The 20,812-nt window shown below is 40.8% G+C and overlaps 2 protein-coding genes and 1 long non-coding RNA gene across 6 annotated transcripts; 2 read left to right on the forward strand and 1 right to left on the reverse strand.

Moving 5' to 3' along the window:
- Positions 1–555: 555 nt before the first annotated feature.
- LOC140574210 (uncharacterized) lies at positions 556–3,955 on the forward strand. The gene is made up of 4 exons (XR_011980709.1): positions 556–653; positions 754–824; positions 1,352–1,418; positions 1,898–3,955. It is a non-coding gene; the product is annotated as an uncharacterized lncRNA (long non-coding RNA).
- A 3,598-nt stretch (positions 3,956–7,553) lies between these two features.
- LOC140573910 (hydroxyacylglutathione hydrolase-like protein) lies at positions 7,554–13,291 on the forward strand. 4 transcript variants are annotated; one of them, XM_072693531.1, is made up of 9 exons: positions 7,554–7,662; positions 7,954–8,072; positions 8,187–8,251; positions 8,354–8,471; positions 9,150–9,258; positions 9,411–9,514; positions 9,594–9,695; positions 11,602–11,681; positions 12,907–13,291. In XM_072693531.1, exons 2-9 carry the CDS (start codon positions 7,968–7,970, stop codon positions 13,055–13,057), a joined length of 834 nt encoding a protein of 277 aa, XP_072549632.1. In that variant the 5' UTR covers positions 7,554–7,662; positions 7,954–7,967; the 3' UTR covers positions 13,058–13,291. The 4 variants fall into 4 exon arrangements, with proteins under 4 accessions (XP_072549632.1, XP_072549633.1, XP_072549634.1 ...); XM_072693532.1 differs by having other exon boundaries at positions 7,557–7,662; positions 7,917–8,072; XM_072693533.1 differs by having other exon boundaries at positions 7,564–8,072; positions 9,594–9,668.
- A 274-nt stretch (positions 13,292–13,565) lies between these two features.
- narfl (nuclear prelamin A recognition factor-like) lies at positions 13,566–18,735 on the reverse strand. Its single transcript, XM_072693528.1, has 11 exons — positions 18,657–18,735; positions 17,916–18,011; positions 17,471–17,614; positions 17,180–17,312; positions 16,716–16,850; positions 16,421–16,539; positions 16,204–16,333; positions 16,046–16,118; positions 15,539–15,676; positions 15,234–15,391; positions 13,566–15,127 (listed from the first exon to the last, which is right to left on the reverse strand). Exons 1-11 carry the CDS (start codon positions 18,720–18,722, stop codon positions 14,886–14,888), a joined length of 1,434 nt encoding a protein of 477 aa, XP_072549629.1. The 5' UTR covers positions 18,723–18,735; the 3' UTR covers positions 13,566–14,885.
- Positions 18,736–20,812: the final 2,077 nt, after the last annotated feature.

The raw sequence follows: 20,812 nt of genomic DNA on the forward strand, positions 1-20,812 counted from the left end.
ACACTGTACATCTTTTGTAAAGATCCTTCGTTAATGGTTTAAATATGTTTGTGTGTGTGTGTGTGTGTGTGTGCGTGCGTGCAGCTGTAAAGTTCAGAAATACAAGGAGGAGGAGTACAATCACCTGGCTCTGGCTTTGGTACCTCAGGGTTCAGTAAAAGACTGCCTCGAACTCTTCTTTAGTGTAAGAAGCTTACACATATGCACACACTCTCTCCCATGCACACACTCATACATTTGGAATTATTTTCTTTATGTTACATGACTATGACTTGTGTGTGTGTGTAGGATGAGGAGAACATTGAGCGAAGGTGTGAGTTGTGTGGATGTAGCTCTTCCAGCTGCAAGTGGGCATTTCACACTCTGCCCAGGTAAGATGAAACACCCCAGATGATGTCAGCACGTCATCAGCTGACCTCCAGCACAGAATTACACACTGAAATGGGCTTTCAGCAGTTTCAACAGTTCAACACTAGATGGCGATCCTTCAAAGTATTACTTTTTCTCTTCCTCTCTATTTCCATCTCACTCTCACTCTGCAGGGTCCTGGTCCTGCAGCTGAAAAGATTTCAGGTGTCTGTTGCTTCCACCAAGAAATGGCGCAAAAAGATCCACATCGACCCTGAATTGCACCTGACCCTACCTGTGCAGAGGTGAAGAACACACACACACACACACCCTAAACAGATCAACATAAACACTTATATCAGTTCCATCAGTTTCTCTCACACACAGACTGGTTTTGTTTTATAGTGTTCCTGAAGAGTCTGTCCATGTCAAGACCACACCCACTGATCATCTGGTTGAAAAAACACTCCAAGAGGGTATGTCACAAAAACATGGCAAATACATGCACATAATGTGAAGAGCAGAACTATATAGAATTACACTTATATAGATATTAGATATATAGATATTGGACTATGTAAGTATATGTACTAGTTAGTATTCTGAGTAGTGAGACTGACACTGAGAGATCTGTATAGACTGATAATTCTATATTCTGTAGTTCTTATAAATACATTAAATAAAGGTGAATATTAAATATATGCAGATACAGCAGTACCCCTCGCATCTAGAGCAGTTGACCAGAGCTAATATCTTATTTTTGTGTACTTTCCCTCTCAATCTAGAAGACAGTAAAGCAGATGAGGGAGCAGAGAGAAATGAACTGGTGAGAAAGAGAGAGAGAGAGAGAAAGAAAAAGAGAGGGGGAGAGAGAGAGAAAGAAAGAAAGAAACACTATGGGCAGAATAATAGGGACAATGGGGTGGCTTGTACTAGAAGATCAAGGTAAACAGACTAGAATATGGCCATTGTTTGTGTATAATGAGTGTTGTCTCTTTTTTAGGGTAAATCAGTGCACAGATATTCACTCATCAGTGTGCTGAACCATGTTGGACCGAGCATTGGCTGTGGTAAGTGTATGTAAAACAAATGTATACAATGACCCCGTTTACACCTGGCCACTTCATGAGTCTTGAGTGTCAGGATAATATCTGGGTCAAACACATGTGCAAACACACCCGAGACTCAAATTTAAAACAGGTACAAATATGATCGCTCAAACCACTTATGGAGGTTGTCTGAGGTGCAGTTAAGCTATTTTATAGCAGTGTTAATGCATCCATCTCTCCAGGACGCATTCAACAACCCAAACACCATTAATAATGATGTTTGACTACAGTGTGTAAATGCATGTGACTCAAATCTTATCCATATACAAACTGGCCTATTCAGCTTAAAGGAATGGGTCAGTCTCATACACCCATCATTCACTATGGAGTGTTTTAGCCTGGTTGGCCCTTTTGAATGAAGCTCAAAGCATGGGCAACCGGTTACTTTAGAGGTCATTTACATCTGTCAGTGTTAAACGCTCTCTTTCTCTCTTCATCAGGACACTATATAAGTGACTGCTGCAGCCAGTCAGACTTAGGCTGGCTGTCGTATGACGACAGGCATGTCACCATGACGACAATGGAGGAAATCATGGAGCGGAGGCAGCGCCGTGCTTACATGTTATTTTATCAGAAGTCCTGAGTCTGGAGATGCATGGCCTGCTTTCCTTTCTCAGCTCCACAGCCTTTGCACACACACTTAATCTCTGAGCACTGGTGAGACACACTCTGACAGCTCTAATCTCTGATGGAACCACCATTTCAGCCAGAGGAGGACTGGCTCCCCCCGTGAGTCTTGGTTCCTCTCAAGGTTTCTTCCTCAATTAGCTCAGAGGGAGTTTTTCCTTGCCACTGTTGCCCTAGGCGTGCTTACTGGGGGGTTGGATCCAGGGCTGTCACTATTACTTATATAAGTACTTATTAAGCACTTAATATACCCACGTAACCTGGTCATGCTGAGCCTGAAGCAGCATAGGTGGACTGTGTGGACTGTTCACATTGGAGGTGCAGTGCAATGCTCATCTGGCAGAGGCCAAGGGCAGAGGGGCCCCAAGGTGAGAGGTGCTGGATGGCAGTGGCACAGTTGCTTGCACCGGCTGATGAGAAGGTCACCTTAATGCAGCTTCATGTTGCAGAGAGGAAAACTTTGACTGTTGTGTGCGTGTATGCGCCCAACAGGAGTTCAGAGGTTTTGGCCTTCCCAAAGAAAGCAGGTGTAATTCCGGAGAGGGTTCCATGCACTGACTTCTCTGGTCGACTTCAGTGTTCATGTGCACAACGACTGGAAAATCTAGGTAGGAGTGATTAGGAGAAACAGCCTGCCTGATCTGGACCCGAGTGGTGGAATGTTATTGGACATCTGTGCTATGCACAGTTTGTCCGTAACAAACACCATGTTCAAACTCAAGGTTGCTCATAAGTGTACTTGGTACCAGAGCACCTTGGACCACAGATCAGTGATGGACTTTGTGGTTGCGTCATCTGACCTGGGGCCATATGTTTCGGATGCTCGGGTAAGGAGAGGTGCTGAGCTGACAACTGATCACCATCTGGTGGTGAGTTGGATCAGGTGGCGGGGAAAACTGCCAGACTGGACCTGGTAGACCCAGATACTGAGGGTGTCGGCAGGGGACTCTGACCAAAATGATTCCAACTCCCATCTCCTACCTTCAAGCTTCTCGCATGCTCCAAAGGAAGTTGGGGACATGGAGTCTGAATGGACCCTGTTCATGACTTCTAGCATGGAAGCAACTTACAGAGCTGTGTCCAAAAGCTAGATGGTGCCTGTCATGGCGGTAACCGGAAACCATAGGGGGATACCTGTGGTGATGGATGCCGTCAAGCAGAAGATGGAGACTTTCTGAGCTTGACTGACTTCAGGTACTCCTGATTCTGCTGATGGGTACTGGAAGGCAAGGATACAGCTTTGTCAGTGGCAGAAGCAAAATCCAGGGCACAGGAGGGTCTCAAGGAGGTTCTGGAAAGCACTCAGACAACTCAGCCGAGTCAGGGGGGACACTGTCCAAACTGTGCTCCGTAAGGGCGGTGAAGCTCTGAACTCGGCTGAGGATGTTGTCAGGTGCAGAAAGGAACACTTTGAGGAACCTCTGAACACTGTCAACATGCCTTCTGTCCAGGAGGTAGGGCTGGAGTCAGAAACCATTTCTTTGGCCAAAGTCACCGTTGTAGCTGGAAAGCTCCGGAGGGACAAGGCACTGAGAATGGTTGATATTCGCTGGAGTCAAACCGGGATGGTGGTCCCCATATCAAAGATATGGGACCAGAGAGTGTGTGCAGACTATCAATGCATCACACTTCTCAGCCTTCCTGCCAAGTCCATGCCAGGGTACTGAAAAGGGAAATCCATCTGCTAGTTGATCTGGGAGGAAAACTGCAGATTCTGTTCTGGCCGTGGAACGCTGGACCAGCTCTTCTCCCTCTCTCAGATAGTTGAGAGGGCATGGGAGTTTGCCACCCCAGTCTACATGTGTTTTGTAGACTATGAGACGGTTAATGACCATGTTCCTTGAGACTTACTGTGGATAGTGCTCCAAGAGTATGGGGCAAACCGGTACCCGCTAACACGTGCCATTTGGTCCTTGTACTCTTGGTGTGAGAGCTGTGTCCGTATTCTCGGCACAGAATAAAGCCTATTCAGTATTGACGTGGGCTCCATGTTCCAGGACCCGCTGGAGTAATTATATCTCCTGGCTGGCCTGTGAGCACCTGGGGATTAATTGTGACAGCCCTACTTTGATCCAGAGGAAATGATTCAGGGATAGTGTCTAGAGAGGTCACTCCAGGGCCTCAGAGAAGGAGAGCCCTTGTAAATACCAAGGACTGTGTGTGGAACAAATCTAAAATTAATTCAATAAATTTCTATTTGGAACAAAATCTGTTTCATTGTTTTAATTCTGTTCTTATGAAGTGTTTTATGTCTTTCAGTGCTTTGTGTTTATATGGCTGTACTATACAATATACTACAAATTCTCCTTGTTTCCACAGTCATTGGCCACTTTATCAGAAACACTTGAAACACTCATTCACATTTTAGAATTACAATAACTGTATCCTGTTTGCCAGCTCCCTCTACCCAAACCCTTAGTGAAAAGGGACCACCATTGTACCATCTTGTTGTCGATGGAGGACCATCATTAGCGTAAATGAGAGTAAATGTCCATTAAATTTATTAATGCTTAATAACATATTTGCATGGGTTTATGCAAACATGGTGGATGCAGATCATCACCCCACATCATCCCAAAAGTATTGGACAAAGCACCATCCATCATTCCAGAGAACACAGTTCCACTGCTCCACAGCTCCGTGCTGAGGGGGCTTTGTGCTCCACAGCTCCGTGCTGAGGGGGCTTTGTACCCCTCTAGCCCACACCTGGCATTAGGTTCATGTTTATCTGCTCCAGAGAGTCCTATTTCATTGGTGATACTTCTCTACATGGGCTAAACAGTGTGCACATTAGCCCATCTGTGTTAACAGTGGGTGCCACCTAAATTGTTCAGTAATGAAAGTCAGTGTAAAAGGATTTCTTTCCAGTTCATTCTGGAGCATTTTATTGGTTTATTCATGGTGACATATATTTTTATGGAATGTAAGGAACAACAAAAATGCAAAAATGGAGAATTTGTGCGACAAAGACTATAAATCACATAAATATGTTGTTTATGTACAAAGAATGTGACATCTAGTCTATGTCTAATTAACAGTAGCACCAGTAGCTAACATTAATATTTTTACTATTTTAAAATAAATAGTAACCTGGCCTCTTTGAGTTAATGGCGACGTTCATGTGCACTCATCTCATAAAAACAACATTACCTAAATGGCCTAAATGTTCTGGCCTAGTGTAGCTAAATAAATGTTGACATACAGTGAGTCCAAGAAGTATTTGATCCCTTGCTGATTTTCTTTGTTTGCCCACTAATAAAGACATGATCATTCTATACTTTTAATGGTAGATGTATTCTTACATGGAGAGACAGAATATCAAGACAAAAATCCAGAATATAATTTTAAAGAATATATTTTAATTAATTTGTATTTCAATGAGGAAAATAAGTATTTGATCCCTCTTGCCAAACACACTCAATACTTAGTGGCAAAGCCTTTGTTTGCGGTGAGACGTTTGTTGTAGTTAACCACAAGTTTAGCACACACACCAGGGGGAATTTTGGCCCACTCTTCTTTGCAGATCCTCTCTAAATCATGAAGGTTGGTGGGCTGTCGCTTGGCAACTCTGACCTTCAGCTCCCTCCATAGATTTTCGATCGGATTGAGGTCTGGCGACTGGCTGGGCCACTCCATGACCTTAATGTGATTTTTCTTGAGCCAATCCTTTGTTGCCTTTGCTGTATGTTTAGGGTCGTTATCATGTTGGAAGACCCAACCACGGCCCATTTTCAGATCCCTGGCAGAGGGGAGGAGGTTGTCCCTCAGGATTGTGCGGTACATGGCTCCATCCATCTTCCCAGTGATGCGGTGAAGTAGCCCTGTACCCTTGGCAGAGAAACACCCCCAAAACATTATGCTTCCACCTCCATGCTTGACGGTGGGCACAGTGTTCTTGGGGTCATAGGCAGCATTTTTCTTCCTCCACACATGGCGGGTGGAGTTGAGGCCAAAAAGTTCAATTTTGGTCTCGTCTGACCACAAAACCTTCTCCCAATAACTTGGTTCATCTTTCAAATGATCATTGGCATACTTGAGGCGCGCCTCCACATGTGCTCTCTTCAGCAGGGGTACCTTTCGGGCACTGCAGGATGTGAATCCATTGTTGCGCAAAGTGTTGCCAATTGTTTCCTTGCAAACTGTGGTCCCAGCTGCCTTCAGGTCATTTGCTAACTCCTGCCGAGTGGTTGCAGGACGATTTCTGACTGTTCTCAGCATCATTGCCACCCCACGAGGCGAAATCTTCTTTGGAGCACCGGGCCGAGGTCTGTTGATTGTCATGTTATACTCTTTAAACTTTCTGATAATTGCACCAATAGTTGTTACTTTCACATCCAACACCTTACTAATCTTTTTGTAGCCCATTCCAGCTTTGTGAAGGTCAACAATTCTGACTCTGAGGTCCTGTGACAGCTCTTTGGTTTTACCCATGTTGGAGACTTGAAATCTGTGTGATCTGTCTGATTCTGTGGACAGGTGTTTTTCACACAAGTGATTAGTGAGAACAGGTGGCTTCAGGTCAGGTAACAAGTTGATTGGGAGTGTCTAACTGGTCTGTAAAAGCCAGAACTGCTAATGAATACTAAGGGATCAAATACTTATTTCACTCCATGAAATACAAATCAATTAATATATATTCCTTAGATTTATTTTCTGGATTTTCTTTTTAATATTCTGTCTCTCCATGTAAGAATACATCTACCATTAAAAGTATAGAATGATCATGTCTTTATTAGTGGGCCAACGAAGAAAATCAGCAAGGGATCAAATACTTCTTGGACTCACTGTAGCTAGATATATGATTTATTTATAAAAAGAAAAAGAGAGATTTATATATATATACAAGGTCTTTAATATATATACATACAATTATTATATATATACAAGGTATTATATATATATTATATGTATTATATATATATACAAGGTGCTTTAATTACTGTGTTTAACTGTGCTGGTATAGGGAGACATTTGGTTCGTTTACTCTTCTAAAACTAAAGCAAGGTGAGCAGCACCCAGCGACAAACAGAAAAACACCAGCACATCATGATGTTTACATGAATTAATTGAATTTAATGTGATATATTCAATTCAAATATAATATATATATATATATATATATATATATATATATATATATATATATATATATATATATATATATTATAAAATATAACAAATATAAATATTTTTAAATATTATTAATTGTGGGTCTAAATGTTAGATGTTTATTTATTGTGGTTTCCATTAATTATTTTATTTATTTTCGTTGTATTAAATATTTGATACATATATTAAATATGTTATGTTGACATTCAAAATTATATTAAAGAGACATGTGATCCTGGCAGCAAAAATTTAGCTAATAGTTGCTATTCGTTACAGATGCATTACAGAGATCCTGAATTGGAGTGTTTTGTGATCTGGCATTTCAGGCTAAAACAGGTGCCATCGATGTTACGGTTTCACTGGATTGGTTGTGCAGAAATGATTAGCCATGTCTGCAGAGCTCTGCTAGTCTGCCCTGCGCAGCAGTAAAAACATTCCCCAGGCAAGGCTCATCGAAACCTGGTCAAAGGTAAAAATTAACGGACATTTTGGGCTTATTCCAACATGTCATGCAGTGTTTTGCTTATGAGCGTGTGGATTAGGTATTGCACAGTTATGGTTATTTTTTATATTTTGACCTTAAGCATGTGATTGAATGATCGTGACATGTCGCCCAGCATCAGCATCACAAACTTGCTTAGAAATGTGATGCTGGCTAATTTGATTGAAAGGAAATAATAAGCAGTATTCACATGACTTCGGTCTAGTGACATCCCCTTTTAGTTTTGTGCTGTGTTTGATCTTTTTTCAATGCCTTGAGACATTAACGAAGCAATGAAGGTGAAGGTTATTTCAGTATTGGAGGACAACTACATGTACCTGGTTATAGATGAGCAAAGTAAAGAAGCCATTGCTATAGACCCTGCTGTGCCTCATCGGGTAAGAAACCTACACACTACTGTACTACTATCCTCTACACTGTTGAATGTACTTCTAATAGTCCTGATCTAAGTTTGATGTAAGTGTCAATGATGTGGGTTCCTTCACTGACAGCTGCTTGAGATAGTGAGCAGGGAAGGAGTGAGACTCACAGCTTTGTTAACTACTCACCATCACTGGTATGTGTCATTTATTCACATCACTTATCTGTTTGCTTCTTTCTGAACTGTACAAACTCAATGGCTGTCACCTCGTTTTTAGTTCTTGTGTGGTGTGTGCAGGGACCATGCTCGGGGCAATGATGCCTTGGTCAAGGAACTGCCAGAGCTACGAGTGTATGGCGGGGATGATCGCATCCCTGGACTGACCGACAAAGTCACTCATGGCCAGGAGCTCAAGGTATCACTAGAAGCACTAGTTAGCACTGTACATCCAGCGCAAGACTAAAGAAGCAAACGTTAGACACCAAACATGTCTTGGCCAGTCACATATATGCAAGATTTCCCACAGGTTTAAAGCTAACCTGGGGGGAGCATGTTGTAAAGATTAAGATTATGGGAAAGATCAAGTGGATTAGTTATTGCACTGAGCATGTGATTGAAGAATCGTGCAATAAGAATCGCTCAACATCAGCATCACAAACTTGCATCAAAATGTGATGCTGGCGTATTTTTTGGTTCAAAGGGAATAATAATGACTTCAGACTATTGACATCACATTTAGTTTGTGCTGTGTTTATCTTTCTCAGTGCCTTGAAACTTTAAACGAAGCAATGTAGGTGACGGTTATTTCAATGTCTTGGCCGATCAAATGTATGCAAGGGTTCCCACAGGTTTAAAGCAAACCTGGGGGTGGGTTTAGGTTATGGAAATGACCAAAGAATACAAAGTGATATACTTTGTGTCACTGACATTGTGTGTTCATTGGAAGAAACAGCATGTTAATATGCTAATCACCAGCAAAACCAGCATATAGTCAGGGTGACATATGGGTGGCCACATTCAGAGATAAAAAAAAAAAAACTGGAAATGATACACAGATGATTTTAGCTGTCTGTGTTGTCCCCCTTGCTTCTAGTTTAACGCTATAAATGTGAGGTGTCTGTTCACCCCTTGCCACACCTCAGGACACATGTGCTACTTCACATGGGAAGATGACTGCACTGATTCTCCAGCTGTATTCACTGGTTTGTGCCTCCATATGTTACTAACATTTGCTTTCAATGCAGAGATTGTCTGTCATTAATATCAGATTGTATATATTGCTTTGCATAGATGCATATCATCACTAGTTTCTGGTTGGTTCATTTAAAATAATTTTCTATGTCCCGTTTGGCAGGGGATACACTGTTTATAGGTGGATGTGGGAGATTCTTTGAGGGAACTGTGGAACAGATGTACCACAACCTGACTGAAGTGCTGGGGACTCTCCCACTGGACACGGTCAGCCTCATTCAGCTGAAACTGAAGAAGACAGTCAGAATTATGTAACATAACTTGCGTTTCTTTTTTTTTCTTCCAGAAGATCTTCTGCGGTCATGAATACACCATAAAGAACCTGAAGTTTGCATCACTGGTGGAACCAGAGAACGAGAAGGTGAAGGAGATGCTCAGTTGGGCCAGGGTAAAGTCAGCCTCTCACTTAAGTGTCTGTCAGTCTGTTACAGAACACACAAGCTTAGCATTTACTCTGTGAGAACTTTGTATCATTGCTGTCCGTTAAAAAAAGATGCATCTTCAAAATGATGACTTTATAGAAGAAGGCAAGTATGGTCTTAACTTTGAATGAAGGTAAATGTAAAATAAGAGTTTATTCCAAGTAATCTAGAGTATTTCTGTTGGTCCATTCATACAATATTATTTACACAGTGAACAGAGCAGCTACAGGCTTAAGAAAAAGAAAAAAAATTTAAACGAACAAAAATGGAGATGCATGTTTCTCACTGGACAGCAGCAATATGCAGTCCTGGTCAGAATGATTAGCACTCCTGACTGCACTTCTCCCAGAAATGTGTTGCAGATACAAATACTTTGGTATCCACATGCTTATTTCTTTTGTTTGCATTAGAACAACCCAAAAAGGCTGAGAATCCACCTTTTTTCAGTCATGTGATGCTTCTTTCATTTGTATTTGTGGCAGTAACTGATCCTCGCAGTGTGGAAATCACACGTTTAGCCAGTTCAAGTTGTGAAAAGTTGACTCTTTGTCTTTGTGTCTGTGTCCTACACAGCACAGAGAAAAGAGAGAAGAGCAAAGAACTGTCAGCTTAAGTTATTAAGTCAGGTGCCTCTGCGTTCTGTGTGGAATGATATCAGATGTGACTGTTTTCCCCTTATCTTTGTAATGTTGTTCCAGTGCAAGCAAAAGAAGTAAACATGTTAATACCAAAGCATTTGTAACTACAACAGTGCTCTGGGAGGAGTGGTGCAGGTTCTGAAAGAAAGGCAGGGGTGCCAATATTTTTGACAATGACTAATACTGTGCAAAGGTTTTAGGCACCTCAGCATATGATTTAAAGCCATTAAAACATCTTTAAAATAGTTGCAAGTAAACATAAATACAGTAGACAATAAAACAATACTTTCTTATTGTAATAAAAGTAGTTAAGGTCATTTGAGCAAAATTAGTTTCCAGATTTCTCCTGGATGCATCCAGCCTGTGTGTGGATTTGTTCAGTTCCATCACCAGCTCACCTGATTTAACTTGATTAAGTCCTGATTTACCAAACCAGTTTTTGATATTACAAGTGATACAAGTAATTCCTGGCACCAGTCAAACGTTTGGACACACCTGGCTGAGTGGGTGCTGATCATCTTAAAATCATCTAAATGCTAGGATGACCATAGAAACTAGGAGGTAGGGGTGTGCAAAATGGTGAAAAAATTATATCACGATATTTAAAGACCTTTTCATGATTGATGATATTTATCGTGATACGTGTGATGGCAGGCAACATGCATCAGTAACGACAGATTCTTATAAAATACTACTTAGAGACTCTCCCAAACTCAGTACAGTGATTTTTTTATTAAGAATATGCTGCACTTCATTCAGTTAAAGCAGTCTAATTACACTTACAATTAATTTGGTAACAAAATGAGCAGTTGATCAGTGTTCTAAGCACAGAAGATATAAATAGCTTATTTGACCAAGTAATCCCCTTTTCATAAAACCTACTTTATGTAAGGCCTACTTAAAATCCCCCTCACAATGACATCCTAAAAAACAAAAAGATGGTCACCCTAGCATTTGGATCAAATATTTTTTTTTAACATTGATCAGCACACATCCAGCCAGGTGCGTCCAGGTGTGCTACTGTACAATCAGTTATGATTCCACGATGTCACTTACTGATCATATAAACACTTACTGCCCAGATAAGTAGTTTTTAAATAGAATTTTAAACAGGTGCCTAAAAGCCTACCTGCTATCACAGTACTGTACATAGAAAGTCTACTAATCTTTTTTAAATGTATAAAAATTTTATGGATGCACGTAAATGTAATTTTTATTGTTTTGTTTTTTTAAGGCAAGGGATGATGATGACAAACCAACAGTACCGTCAACGCTACTGGAGGAATTTGAATATAATCCGTTCCTCCGTCTCTCGTAAGTCAATCTTCAGTCAACCAGTGTTAAACACAAAGCCGAACTACGTTACACCAAGCTTTAAACCAGGGGTGCAAAACTCCAGTCCTGGAGAGACGATCTCAAGGCACGTTTGGTAGTTTGGTAGTTGCTCTACTCAAACACACCTCACACCTTACCACTGGAGTTGTCCTTGCCATATTTTTGTCCATTAGACAAGACAAGACCACTATATTCACCATTAATTGTTGGACACAGAGGGACCTCTGCCTTAACACTAGTGATCAAACACACACACACACACACACACACAGTAGGCACATGTGTGTGCGGCGCCCAGGGAACAGAGAAGGTGAAGGGCCTGCTCAATGGCTCAACAGTGGCAGCTTGACGAGCCCAGGTATTGAACCCACAACCCTGTCATCAATAGCCCGGTGCTCTAACTGCTGAGCCACCACTGCCCCCTAAAGGTGCTGATATCCTAAATTTTTGTATTTACAAGAAAAATCAAGATATTAGGGTTTTTAAAGTTTTTTTGTGTTCCAAATATTGTCATAAGTTGGTCATTATTTTCACATGGCCATATTTCCAATTGATATTAGATAAAGTAGCTCTATTCTGATTGGCTGTCCTGTATTGTGCCTCATTCAAGAAGCACTTGCAACTGAAGCGCTCTTAAACTGCCATAGGTATTATGGAGCTGCAGTTGGCTTTAAGTTTCACCCACTGCTGACACGAATGTGCAAATGCACGCGCACAGCTTGTCTAGTCCCTGTAGAGAAGTATTGCTAATAGAATAGGACTCTCTGGAGCACGTGAATATGAACCAATTGACCCTAAGCCTAATACTTAACCCCCCCCCAACCATTGAACTGTGGAGCAGTGGAACTGTGTTCTCTGTAATGATGCTGCTAGATTTCATATTTTTTGTGATGAGTTAGGGAGTTGGGGGTGGGGGTGGTGATCATCCACCACCCTCACATCACTTACACTTGTGTTGCTGAATGCAATCAAATTCTCACAGCAGTGCTCCAAGATCTAGTAGAAAACATTCTTCCCTAGACCGTAGACAGTTACTCTAACAAAAGCAGGATAAACACTTTTTAATACCCCTGATTTCAGAAGAAGTGTCCCAATACCTTTGCCCTTGTAGCATATGTAAATGAGTTGGTACTTGTGATGTATTTAATATTTTACACCTTTAGCTTGCATGTGTAACATTAGCCCTACAATGTCTCTCGTGCAGTGAGGAGAGCGTGCAGAAGTTCACAGGGAAAACGGATCCTATCGAGGTTCTCCGTGTGCTACGTAAAGAGAAGGACAACTTCAAGAAGCCCAAAGAGAGAGTCCTTCCACATGCCATGCTAGCACTGGAATGGGGTCTGCTCAGGCCATGAACGTTCGAATGGAACATCAGAGCACTTGAAGGGACACAGACTAAGTTGAGTAACATGAGAACCACTTACTGGTTGCAGTGGTGTGCTGGCTAAACTGGTCAGTGTAGTGAATGGAAATGTTGGTCTCTAGACTAACGAGAAATGATGTCATAGGGCAGGACAGGTTTTCGCAGTTTGCATGTTGGCAGACTGTATACGTTGCACATTAACAATAAATACTGTGTGGAATGATAACTGTATGGCTACTTTTGCAGAGATTCATATTTACCATAATTCACATTACTGCACCTTTCCCCATTTTTTTCAGATGTACCAATGTTATGCTTGTTTACAACTTATTTTTGCACATGGTTACAATTATACTGAAGGATACTGCAAATAATAAGTAAATAAGTGCATGCTTTAAAATAAATACAGGTATTTATTGCATTAAGTTTATTACATATTTTATCTATTAATATTTCAGTCAATAAGTCACACAGTTTATTATGAAAATGTTTTATTGACAAATATGCTTTCATGTTTATTTCCTTAATAAATATGGCAGGATGAATTATATACATGTGATCATCTACTAACATGTATCATTAACAGATTGTACATTTCACTAAAAATAAATATGAATTTAGTGCACACAACTCAACCTCACCTTATTTAAGGCAATTAAAGCTTTGCTTTGACCCTTCTGACCCCAAATGCATGCATGCATGCGCGTGAAAAAAATTCTTGATCATGAAAAAATTGTAAATCAAATGGTTCTCTCTTTGTGGATCATGAGGAGGGCCACATTTTGGACATTAGGGGTCAGTCTTATCTATATGGAGTAATGCACTCCTTCAGACAGGCATTCACAGAGTTGTGTAGGACATTTCAAGTAGTTGCCCTAAATGTGCTGAGATGGTCAGCAAAGCGTTGCGGTTGGCCTGGTAATGTGCACCTAATGTTTTTTTTAGAAGGAATGACTTGCAGCACGTGTGTGATATGTCTGTTCTAACACCCCAACTAGACCTGGCAATGAAGTGACTAGGCACATTTGAGCAGGGAAAGCGCCAAAATGTGCTAGACTGTGGCACTCCAGCTGCCTTTATTGATGGGAAACTTAAGACTTGTGGACTGACGACTGCTATATAAGCATCAATATTAGAATCCTAGCCAGGCTCTGATGTCTTACACAGCTGACTGTATCTGTTTTTTCCAAGCATTACAGTTATGGAGGGAATAAATTCCATGTTTACATTGCTTGACGTTACCATTACTGCCATCATGGTTCCAAAGCAACAAATAGACATAGCATTGTGACAGTGCTTCAACTAAACAGCTCATTTTAAAGCTTCGGTCAGCTGATGTCAAGATTGCACTATTGGTATTGAAAAAGAAAATGGTATCACGCCATCTTTAGCATTGGTTAAAGTGCTGGACCCACACTTTGTTAGAAAGATTTTAGTGAATGTGATATACCATGGTCAAGTGTTTCACAGTGTTCTATAATACTCTCATGTATACATGACATACTTATAGCATGTGGTCATTTGCTGGATGCTCAGTTTAACGCCATAAACCCTGTATGTAGGCCCACACTTTAGTTCTTCACCCTCATAACTGCAGTACTCTCATAATTAGCATCAGTTTCATGGGCCCTACAATAGAACCCTGTGGGATTCCACAAAATATGCTAAACTGTTGCCAAATCATTCATAGTAGTTTCAGCAAAACTAAAGTTTAAAAGGTTAAGATGGGCATGCCCACGATTATGTTTTGCCTATTATTTATGTTCTGGAACAGATGACAGATATATGCAACAAGTGGGGCAGTGGTCTCTTAGGGCTCCTCACCACTTGATGGTGAGTCCATTGGTACTTTTCTCCACAGCGTGGTACTGTGTGTGCAGCAGCTGTCGTGCGCTCTCCTCTCCTACGCTTTCAAGCCAAGTGTGGTAAAGCTCAGCCACCCGAGTATCCTCCTCAGGTGCAGATGGCTGCTCTGCCCGGTACAGGTCTTCTACCTGCTGCAGCAGCTCCTTATTGGACTGTTCTGCGACAGGTTTCAGCTGCCCTCCTCCATTAAGGCACCCTATATTTACACACAGAGTGCATTACTGTGTCGTTGTCAACAAACATCTAAAGTAGCCCCAGAACAAATACAGAAAATCTAAAAATAACGTTTCACCCATTCTTACCAGACGGACATGCCATGACTTCCACAAAGTGGTACGGTGACTTTCCTCTCTTCAACTTCTGCACAAGGTTCTGAATGTTTCGGAAGCCGTAAGTGGCGGCAAAGCGCAGAAGAACCGTTCCATCTTTTTCTAGGGTGACTTCCTGGAAGTCTTTGTTCCTGTTAAAGGAAGAGGGGGGAACACAAAAGGTGCACAGAGCATGAGGCAGTATATCAACCTAAGACATGAAAGACAGTGGAGACCTCAGTCCTACCTGTTCAAGCACTTGCAAAGACTTCTTTGTAAATTGGTCTATAAGCACTTACTTGAGTGTCTTGTATGTAAGATCCTTCACTTCAATTCCAAAGAGCTGTTTGGCAGTGTGTGTGTAGACATGATGAAGATAGCCCCCTGAACCACTCCCAGCATGACACAGCAACTCCTCTCCACAAACGCTGCTGAACCTAAGGCCACAGTCACATCCACCACATATACCATTACTGTAATGCAAAAATCCTCCACAAAATCTCCATCCTTGCTATTTTTCACTTTTTGACATAGCTTGAATCTTTGTTTCATCAAAATCTCCTGATTAATAAACACATGATAAAACGCAGACACTGATATCCTAATACTTTACCCATAATCCTATATGTGTTAACAATACCTTTCAACTAAACAGCTTATGTAAAAACTTAGGGTGTATTATTGCAGATTTGTATTTATTTGATATTTAAAAGGTTTTTCACACCATTTTGGCACCCTAATGCAAAAAAGAACTGTTTTTGACCCTCCCAATGTTATATGTTTAATTCCTACGATCTAAGACTTACATTGTGTCTAACGATGCTGGTTCTACATCATTCAGAGACACTCCTTCTTCTTCCAACATCTTGAGTACTTCTCCTGTGAATAAAAGAACACCGCATACAAACAGGCTTTCTTGTCTAAGAACAGACTTCGGTGTCTTCAATATTGTAGTGTTTCTCACCTGAGGTAATGACACAGTCCACTTCTCTGGTCTCAAATTCATTAAGGTAGAAATCAGGTCTAGAAGCTTCCAGTTTCTTGTCATAGCAAGGCATCACAGTGACATGATAGATTGTCTGGGGTTCAACACCCTGTTGAAATATTAGATTGAGATTATTCACCGTGAATCAATATTTTGGGGTGAACATAGTTTCCAAACAAATCTGCATCTGTGCTACCTGCTGTTTGGCAAAGAAGCCCTTAACTAGGGAGCCCATCATCTGTTGTGGGGAGCGGGTTGTGCTGATGTAAGGCAGGATGAAGTCACCGTGAGTCTTCTCGGCATAGCAGATCCAGCCTGTTCTCAACACAAAAATACTCAAGCTGTAAAATCCAGTTCCACACATGAAACACGCGGATGCAGTTATACTGCATGTCTTTCTGATCTGCTTGTGCAGCAATAAATAAAAGGTTCTTTTAGTTTAAACACAGGTATTTGAAGTGAGAAATGCAGAAACTGAGAGAAAGGTTTACCAGGGCAGGCAGATGCCAGCATGGGTAAGGCTTTCTTGTCCTCCTCTTTCCGAGCAAACCTCTTCAGAAACTCTCTTTGGCTCTCTAACAGACTGAAGGTGCGACTGAATCCAGTGTCAAAGACGTAATGAACACCTGAAATACAGCACAATGTTAGCAGTTTTAGACAAAACACTTCCTTTGAGGGCATAGAAACCAACCGCCTTTTTGAACTGCCACTAATACAGTGTTGTAATATCAACAATGGTTAGCATAGAGGAAGGGCCATCTTTCCCACCCAGAGTAAGTAAGGGCCGGTTATGCTCTCTGGCACTGCCTGCCACGAATGGCTGTGGTATCACAAAAACTCAATCACCTGACGATAAAGCCAATGCTTTTTAGATGGTTGTGTCACTCAGGAGTTTTCCATTATATGAGCAAGGTAAAGCTTTTACATTACAAGTCCCTCTACTTTGGCCACTCACCAAGATTCTTAAAGAAGGCAGTAAGCCTCCTGGCCGTCTCACTGCTGCTGAGGCTATAGCGGGCAGCTAGTGAGGCCCGCGACTGTGGAGACACAGATACCACCACCACCTTCTTCTCAGCACTGCTACTCTGCTGTGGAAGTGGAACATTTGTTATTCGCAGTGCAAAACGCACCCACACTATGTTACATAACATATACTTCACCCATGTTTTACTTCATAGGAACACTTACTTATTTTGTACTAAATATATATATATACACACATATATATATATATTATTAATAGTACCTGATTGAGGCGCAGCACTCTGTACAGCTCCTCGTGGCTCTGCTGGGTGATTAAGATGCTCTCAGCTGAAGTGATGCAACCACTGCAGGCCAGACAGTCATTCAAAGTAATCTTAGCTTTCTCCAGCTTCTGCCTTTGGCCATCCTAGACATAGCAAAAAAAGGTCAATTCTATCCTGCAAACACTCTAGAATGTCAAGAAGTAATTCAACATGTGTAATTACTGTTTCCAAAAGGCTTTGTAACACAATGGTAGTTGTTTTAGGCAGACAGTGACCAAAGTGCTATGGGTGATTATTCAGCTGCAGAGTCTAATAAAGTAAGATCAGACTTGTTTACTGCTCATACCGGACTGAAAATGAACTGAAATCTGACAATACATAAAGTAAGCAGCAGAAGAAGAAAAAAATGACATCAAAAATAATAGTAAAAGATACATCACAAACCTGATTGACCTGAAAATAACTGCCATCATCTTCTATTTGGATTTTGGCCACGGATCTCCCTTGCTTCTTGTCAACTTTCACTGGTTTCACACATTCCTAATAAAGAAGAAAGAGTTACCTTAGAAGTGGCCATAACTGAAAAGAGGTACTGATTCTACACAAGTCAAAAAGGTTTCAGTGCGACATGGGTTGTCACCCTTAAAGCTTATAGTGATGTAGCATAAGAGAGTTATATATATATATATATATATATATATATATATATATATATATATATACATATACATACATATTTTATTTTTTTACGTATTTTATTTTATACATATATATTATGATACATATGTTATGATAGGTTTATGCTCTCGAGCCTAAGGGTCCTTCACAACAGTCCATAGAGAAATACAACATCACAAAACACCTGTGTACTGTGGTGTACAGCTTTCTGTTAAAGTTATTTAGCAGCTAACCTTAATTCGAGACTACGTGCAATTGTCCACTCTTAATCTTATCTAACTCGGAGACATTACAATGTAGTTGATGACTTAAGGACTTTCTGTCTAAACTAACGGTCAGCTGACTTTTCATATGAACTAGCTAGCTGTTAGCTTGCTGGCTAACGCGGTAGCTGGCATTAACAACACAGTAACGTAGCTAACTAGCTGGCTACATGCCCGAGGAAAATGATCAGTCGCACTCTATAGCCGGAGCAAGGATGGGTCCTAAATGCCGGCTCACTGTTACCTGCGATGGAGTGATAAAATCATCCAGATCTGTTAACTGAAGGACGCCGCTGAAGTTAGAAGCCATACCGAGCGACCTCCTGCGATAACAACACTGCCGTCAAGGGCGAGAGTGTCGTAAATCTGGTTCGCGCGAGAATAAGCACGGCTGGGCTGTAAAACAAAGTTTGTAGTTCGTTTGCTCCGGTCGTGCATTAAAACAGTTGTAATTAATCTGCTATAACCTCTTCTTCCTAAACTAAACACCACATAAAAACAAGAACACGACAGAAAAAAGGACCTAACGTTTAATATATGTTGTTAGTCTGATGAGGTTTTTGTACCGCAAAAAAATCCACATTTGCTCGTGTTTTTGGGCAAAGCTACAGCGCCATCTGCTGGTCTCAGACTGGCTCATTTGAACCTTTACAAAAGTTTATTTTTCGCTGGTTAAAGTATTTCTCTGAGCAAAATACTCAAATCTTTTTGGAATTAATTATTAGGTACAAAAAAGTATAGCATTTGTTTATATTTGTTAAATGTTTTAAGTTGCTTTAGAGAAAATGACATTATTTCTTACTTTCATTTTCGGCACTTTCATGGTTGCTGTTTTTATAACTTTTTATAATATTTTCTAGTTGGATAAGCATCTGGACTCCTTCCCCCTGCTCTACGTACTGTACCCGCGGACGAACTGCTAATGGCGGGGTACCGTCCTGACATGCTGTTCAGTCGGCTGGTCAACCACTAACCCAGACCGCCCAGCACCTAGCTAACAACTCTGTCACTATGCTCAGGGATAGGCAAGGTTCGTCACGAAAATTTTGAGGTAAAAAGAATGTACTCCTGCTTCGGTAATTTTTGTTAGGTCACTGTCAGTATTACTCAAGTATAATTTAGACCTAAAAAATAAATAAATAAAAAATATTGAAATTATTATTGAGGCGCAGTAAGACAGGTGACAGCACAGGAGACACTGGGCTTCCCTCGCTGACTGAACTCGGTGTGGGTGGGTAGGAGTGGTTTGTGAGGACAGAGCGCAGTGAATCTACTGTTCGTCCAGATTTACGAGAACCTGCTTGTAAATCTTCTCTAACTGTTTCAACACGAGCACTCATGAGGTGCTTCTCCAGCCACACTTACGGAACTTAACCCTATAAAATCATCAGTCAACAGAAATCAAGTCCAGACATCATCACTGTAAGTAAGCTCTAGAGATCCACTGTTTTAGCTAGCTAATATTCTGGATATTATTTCACTACGGGCGTTCTGCTCGATTCTCTTCGGTGAGCCAGTTTCTTATCTTCTTATCTTCACCAACATGCATCTAATGTTTACTGACTGGTTAATAGGAAACAACGCAAGTAATGCCAGAGCTTCTGGATCTTTGAGGAATTCTAGTGGCAGGCACCCATTAAGTCAGCTCTTATAGGTGCTTAATAAGTTATTGGCTTGGAAGTGTGGTTCTAGAAAAAAAACTCTTGTAACTTTTGTAAGATTAAAAAAAAAAGATTTTATAAAAAAAGATAAAAGATTAAAATAAGATTCTTTAGACTTGCATGTACAAAAAGGGTTCTGTAAAGAGCCATCTACTGAAAGGTATAAACCAAAAGGATTTCTTGTATGGTATCACTCCTGGAACCCTTTGTTTTTTTGGGAGGTATGTTGTTATGTTTCTTCTTCATTGCTGGTCTCATCTTGCATCTCATTAAGAATTGTTTTTCATTTTAAGGTGTTGCTCCAGAAAAACCTTCAGGTCCCACAGGTAAGTGTGTTGTATGTGTGTTGTGTGTGTGTATATATATATATATATAGCTGTGATAGGAAAGAGTATATCTGGTCAACAGAAGCTGCGAAGTTTCCACTGTACATCCTGATTCTCCATGTTAGTCAGTACACTCCCAAACATAAAGTTGTGTCAGAAGGTTCTTTGAGCAATGCCATAGAAGAACCACTTTTGGTTCCATAATGTACCCTGTTTTTAATAGAGATATGTAAGTGTGGAGGTAAACTGGTAAAGAATCTTTACATCCATTACATGATAAAAGACCTTGCACTATGCTTTTCTGGGCATATTACAGCTTTAGTCAGTATTTAAACACTAAACCAACTGCAACAATGTTTGTTATTGAACTATGAGGTCAGTACACTTCTTTTAAACTAAAAAAAGAGTGTACT

This window comes from Salminus brasiliensis, chromosome 12 (genome assembly GCF_030463535.1).
Source record: "Salminus brasiliensis chromosome 12, fSalBra1.hap2, whole genome shotgun sequence".
NCBI classification, from domain to species: domain Eukaryota; kingdom Metazoa; phylum Chordata; class Actinopteri; order Characiformes; family Bryconidae; genus Salminus; species Salminus brasiliensis.